This window comes from Mastomys coucha, unplaced genomic scaffold, assembly GCF_008632895.1.
Source record: "Mastomys coucha isolate ucsf_1 unplaced genomic scaffold, UCSF_Mcou_1 pScaffold6, whole genome shotgun sequence".
Classification (NCBI taxonomy): domain Eukaryota; kingdom Metazoa; phylum Chordata; class Mammalia; order Rodentia; family Muridae; genus Mastomys; species Mastomys coucha.
The window spans coordinates 15,804,081-15,810,183 of NW_022196912.1; the positions used below are offsets into that span (position 1 = coordinate 15,804,081).

The 6,103-nt window shown below is 39.4% G+C and overlaps 1 protein-coding gene across 3 annotated transcripts in view; it reads left to right on the forward strand.

Annotated features, from left to right (window-relative positions):
• Strn (striatin) overlaps window positions 1-6,101 on the forward strand; it is an 87,946-nt gene extending 81,845 nt beyond the window's left edge. For 2 of the 3 annotated variants that reach the window (XM_031355244.1, XM_031355246.1), the window contains 5 exons: window positions 304-471; window positions 2,099-2,239; window positions 3,168-3,275; window positions 4,330-4,416; window positions 4,507-6,101. In XM_031355244.1, coding sequence (XP_031211104.1) covers window positions 304-471; window positions 2,099-2,239; window positions 3,168-3,275; window positions 4,330-4,416; window positions 4,507-4,676 — 674 coding nt within the window. In that variant the 3' untranslated portion in view covers window positions 4,677-6,101. The remainder of the gene's footprint in view (window positions 1-303; window positions 472-2,098; window positions 2,240-3,167; window positions 3,276-4,329; window positions 4,417-4,506) is intronic. The other variant, XM_031355245.1, reaches the window with a different exon arrangement.
• The last annotated feature ends 2 nt before the right edge of the window (window positions 6,102-6,103 follow it).

Sequence of the window (6,103 nt, forward strand, 5' to 3'; positions counted from 1 at the left end):
AAAAAAAAAAAAAAAAAAAACCTTTAAAAAAAATCAGCAAACAGAATTTTCTCCTTATATTTATTTAAGAGGCATTACAATAGAGCTTTCTTTACAAGCAAAGTTGTGCTTCTTAATTCTAATTTAGAATTGTCGTACTCTGTATACTTCCAAAATTGTAGTTATGATAGCATCTCAGGAGATAAATGAAAAGTGGGGAGATTGTATTACACTGTTTCCTGATGCTCTATTTTATGTTTTACATTGAACCTAAATGCCTTTACAGTTTTTCTTCCTGGTTTTGTGCTTTCTTGTTTTACACAGATCCTTCGGTTCTAAGAGGCCCTCTGCTGGGCCACACGGATGCGGTATGGGGGCTGGCCTACAGTGCGGCACACCAGCGCTTGTTATCCTGTTCAGCAGATGGTACTCTTCGCTTATGGAGTACAACTGAGGTTGCTCCAGCACTGACTGTATTTAATGATAACCAGGGTACGCTCCTTCAAAATGAAAATTTCTAGATCTGAACATCCTACTCTAAAAAAGCAAACAAATAAATGATTCCGTGAACTCTTGATTATATAAATTTCTAAGTTTTGTTTGTTTGATTTTTAAGGAGCAACTGTATTTTTATTTGAAATTTCAATGAATATATATTTCCTAAGAACATACCATTTGATGAGAAAATGGGGTTTGAATCTTTAAAACTGATATAACTTACTTTCAGTGAAAATACTGAAAGGATTTGTTGTAATGCATCTGGTGAGCAGCAGTCCTGCAGCTGACAGAGCTCTGGGGCTGGACCATTTCTTCCCTTGGTAGGTCGTTCCAGTATGGGTCTTTTAGAAATAAATTATCATGGACATTCATAATTGTTCACTCTGGGTAGTAGAGACCACGCAGAATTGCTAGGTTTCGGGTAGAAGTTTGTTATTACCAGATGTGAAAAAACTAACGTTTTCCCAAGTTTTCATGGTACTCAGCAGCCTGGCTGTGGCATGTGTGAGGTCACTTGCTCCGCACCCTCACTCACCTCTCTTCTGCCTCATGCTCACCGTCTGTGGGCGTGGGTAGGGTTTCCCTTGAGGTTTAGTGTTGGGCTCTGTGACAGCTCATATGCTTCAGCACTGTTGCTGCTCTTTCCCGTTGTCTAGTTCTAGATCTTCTGCTACAGGGTTAGTTTTGAATTATTACCTGGCTTTAGTTAGGTGTTGAACCAAATGAAACATTACATTATTTTTATCTTTATTCTGTTTGTTTGTTGTCTTGTGGCAGTTCCTTGCTGCATATCCCCAGTTTACCTTGAATTTATTGTATAGTCCTCAGGCTGACCTCAGGTTCATAATCCTTGGCCCTCAACTTCCCAAGTGCTTAGATTTAAGGCATATATTACCACACTGGCTTTATCACTCTGTTTTTGGTATGAATGTGTTCCAGGTTTAATCCTTGATAATACCTTTTTTTATATTTGTGTGATGATTTGCACGCTAGACAAATATTCTAGCATTGTGTTATGCTCCTACCCACAGAATATCAGCAAAGGATACACACATACATATATATATATGTATGTATATATGTAAATACAAAGGATATATGTATATACATATACATATATACACACACATATATATATGTGTGTATCCTGAGCTGTTATGACTTGCCTTTAGACTTTGAATATTTAACTATATGCTAGGCAAGTATGGTACTATTGAGCTGCACTTCAGCTCGAGGTAGATTTGTTGTTGTTTTGTTTTCTTCAAGATGGATTTTTAAAATGCAGAGTTCCTACTGTGTATTTAGAAGCCTGTGTGAAGTAGAAATGGAAGCTATAAAACTTATGGTCTATATGTTTTTATTTCTTTATAAATAAGTTTGCTTTCCATAAGTGTATTAGCACAATAATGGGTAGAAACCATTTAACAGGTAAGGATAATAAGGTAGAGGCTACAAGTTAGAAAGAAGTACTCTTTACTGAAAGGTTATAAAATAACTTTTGTTTTAATGTTAAGCTTTACTTGCCTAAGTTGGTCATAGTTTGGATTATTTTACTACATTTTGAGCACTTTGTCAAGTAGACTTTAAACTGTCATTCCCTTTGTATATTTCTGAAACTTAGAACTGGGAATCCCTGCTTCTGTGGATCTGGTGAGCAGCGACCCGAGCCATATGGTAGCATCGTTCAGCAAGGGATATACAAGCATCTTTAACATGGAAACACAGCAGCGAATTCTCACGTTAGAATCCAATGTTGACTCAAGTATGTATACCCGTTTTCAAAAGTCTCTGTATTAGTTTTTAAACTTAATCAAAAGTATAACTGCCATAGTCACTATAAAGAATGCTTGAGTTATAAAGTGTTGTAGCGCCCAAATCTTAGAACACATTTACTTTAAAACAGTTGCTGTTGTTTTTCAACTTCAACACAGTCTAAGCAACCAAACAACAGAAAAACTTCCCACGAAGAACTTGCTCCATATGGCCCGTGACATTTTCTGTTGTGTTTGGAAATAACAGACAGGGTATAGTAATTAATCTCTGAAAATTCTTAAAAAGTACACAACAACAATTGTTAGTATGCTACTTAAAAATTCAAAATCTGATGGTGATTTTTTCTATTATATTGCAAAGAGGGAACACAGAGCGATGGTATCTATATTTTGACCACAACTGTATGAGTAGAGCTCCATGTGTAGCAGGAACTGAGGCTTAACTTTGAAGATCACTTATGCTCAAATGATGATAGAACTTTTTCGGTTGGGGTGTTTGTTTTTGTTTTGAGACAGGGTCCCACTTTGAATGTCTGGCTGGTTTGGAACTCTATGTGGGTGAGCCAGGCTGCTCTTGAATTCACAGAGATCCTCTAGCCTGTGCACCACCATGCCCAGCTATTAGAACTTTATTAAGCAGCAAACCTGGAGACTTGATGTCATCAGTGTCTCTAGTGTAAGATGGTATCAGTGTAGCAGGGTGGAAAAGGAGCTTCTCACTTTTCCTTACCTGTGGCTGTGGCGTGTATAGCTCAGGTGACTCAATTTACAACACTGAAGCCGGAGACGTAATTGGAGGGTAATTGACCGAAGCCACACTAAAGATGAATTGTTTGTTTGTTTGTTTGTTTTCTGCCTTTGTACAAAAAAAAAATTACTTGGACTAATTTGTATTGATTTTCAATTTTTCCTTTTTAGCAGCCAGTTCTTCCTGCCAGATAAACAGAGTCATCAGCCATCCCACCCTCCCAATCAGCATCACTGCTCATGAAGACAGGCACATCAAGTTCTACGACAACAATACAGGTAAGAGCTAACCGAGACTGAGTTGTGCCGAAGCAAAGCCCACAGCAACAAGAAGCTAAAGCAGCAGTAAGCACCTACTACAAGCGAGCTAAGTGGGTGGTGGTGCTCCACAGTCGGAACAGTCACAGAAGCACTCTGCAGGCCCTTTCTGTTCATTGCATCCGTTAAGACTCCACCAAACAGGATGGGATGGTTTTTAGCTGATTCAGTGGTAAGCAGAGAGCATATTAGCATATTCTAAAGCCACAAACCTACGCGCTAACAGAAATGCCTGTAATAGTCCACAGTAGTGAGGATTAACAGAGACATGTGGAGGCAGAGCCTGCTGATTGGTTCTACTTAAAATTGTTCAATTATCGAACAGCTGTGTTCTAGGGTTCAATATTAAATAGCTTGATTTAGTGTTGTATGTGAAAACCCTCTAGTCATTAGTTCTGTGTGTTTTTCCATGGTCTGACCTTTTCTGTGTTATACTAAAATTTGAGTTCTAACTGAGCCGGGGCATGGGGCTTTCCTAGTTTTCAGTGGCCTTCCTTTCAGCAGTCTATGGTAATGCACAAAGAGCTGAGTGGGAAGAACTCATGTGCGCAGCTGTCTGCCTTTTTAATATAGTCACTTGTGGTTGTGTTTACTGGCTAGCAATTTAATCTTCATATTCTTTTCTGTGTTATTTCACCAAAATTCTGGCCATGTTTTCTTTCTCTTCTTCTGTCCCTTTGAATTTGAACTTTCTGTCCTCAGATACTCATGTGGTTTGTAACTAAAGGGTACACAAGATTAGTAATGTCTAACTCATAATTAGTGGACATGTAAAACTCACTGAATTTGTTGTGGCTTAAAAGACAGAGTCTCATCTGAAATTTAACCTGTTTTTATTTTTTGTTATTAACATGACAAGGCAAGACAGGGAGATGTGCTGTTTGAACTGTGGAAAAGGTTCATCCAAGAAGTACACAGACAGGGATGGCCGGGGAGGCCAGGGTGGCATGGGAGTCAGCATATGATTAAGCTGAAGAAAGTCATCAATAAAGAATAACAATTTCTTTTTCCAAAGGTAAACTGATCCACTCGATGGTGGCCCACCTGGAAGCTGTTACAAGTTTGGCAGTTGATCCAAATGGCCTGTACTTGATGTCTGGCAGTAAGTGCATTAGCTGTGGATTATGTGTTTGTCCTTACCGTCTTCATGTTGAGGTAATTGTTTCTTTCACCCTCCTTTCTTTTGCAATAGGTCATGACTGTTCAATACGCTTATGGAATTTAGAAAGTAAGACGTGTATCCAGGAGTTCACAGCTCATCGGAAAAAATTTGAAGAATCGATCCATGACGTAGCATTCCACCCTTCCAAGTGCTACATAGCCAGTGCGGGAGCCGACGCCCTGGCTAAGGTCTTTGTATGATGGGGCGCATCAGCTTCACCTTGTAGCTCTTTGTAAAAGTCAACTGCACAACAGAGAAACGGAAGACCAGGGCAAGAATCAGCTCGCCCTGCCCTTTTGTTCTGCTGAGGGAGCACAGAGAACTCTGTTAAAGTATAGTTTTGCAATTCGTATACTGTTTTCTAAAATTAAGGTTTGTTCAGGTTGCTGCAAGCTCAGCCAAACCTGTGAGCCTGGAACTTTCACATTTCCCCCCCAAAGAGGCACTTTTATTTCTGAAGTTGTTCTCATTCGCTAGGCAGGCCTGAGCGGATCAGGTTTAGCTTCTCCCTTTTAAGTAAACAAGGCATGCTGTCATGGATAATTAGAGTTGAATGCCGGGAATGAGTCGAGTGGAAACCTAACTGTACTTCCACCTTGAGACCTCTGCTAACCACACTAGTCAGCTGTGCAGCTGTATCTGCTCTACTAACCCCAGTGAGTAGAGGCCAGTCAGTGTTCAAATGCATTCCTACCATAGCTGCCCTTTCAGCCGTTCTCATAAAGCACATGGCAAAGCATTTCACCTGTTAAGAGGAAAAGATGCAATAATATGTTAAGTATATTACTATTCAGAAGTGCTAAACAAATACTTAATTTGCAAGCAGATTTCTATACTGTATTACAATTTTGAAAGTAGATGTGGAACCATTCTAAAGTTTAGCTATGAAGCACTCACAGTCAAGAATGGTTAGTAGAGTCTGCTTTTACTAAAGGTTTTAACTCATCCAGGTTTGAGAGCCTGTTTATTTTTTAAGGGCAAACAGGGCATATTTCTATAATTTGTCTAAAAATTCACCTCATTAATGTGACATTTATAGTACTAGAGTGATCATTTCATATTGATAAACTTACTTCCTAGTGACTCTGAAAAAGGAGAAAACTATTTATTAACATCCATTTCCCAACACCCATAGAACTGGTTCAAGTGATCGTTTGGTGTTTCTTCCCTACCTTTCACGGTCATGGTGTCTGATGCTTACTATAAACAGTTTATAATTAGTATGTCCTGTAGTCCAGAGCATGTGGTCACCTCAGGCAGCTGCTTTGCAGCTGTGCCTAATAAAGCAGTGGAGCCCAGAAAGTCCTCTACTAGTGTCTCGGGAAAGAACTCTGTAGAGACCTGGATGGAGATGTTAGTGCCTGCAATGTCTACAAGGTTCTTTCTCCTCCCCTCTCCCCATTGTTTAATTGGAATGCACATTTTAATGAACAGTTGATCAATACTGTATCTAGAGAAAACCATGTCTTAAAATGCCAGCTCTCACATGTATCTGTGAGCCATATGTGATCAGCTTTTGGGAGTCTCAGAATTCTGCTGGTGTACCTAGGGCAGTCTTCATACCCTTCACACCCTCTCTACTTTTGCCCTAAATGACAGAGACCACTCTAAATATTAAATTCAAATT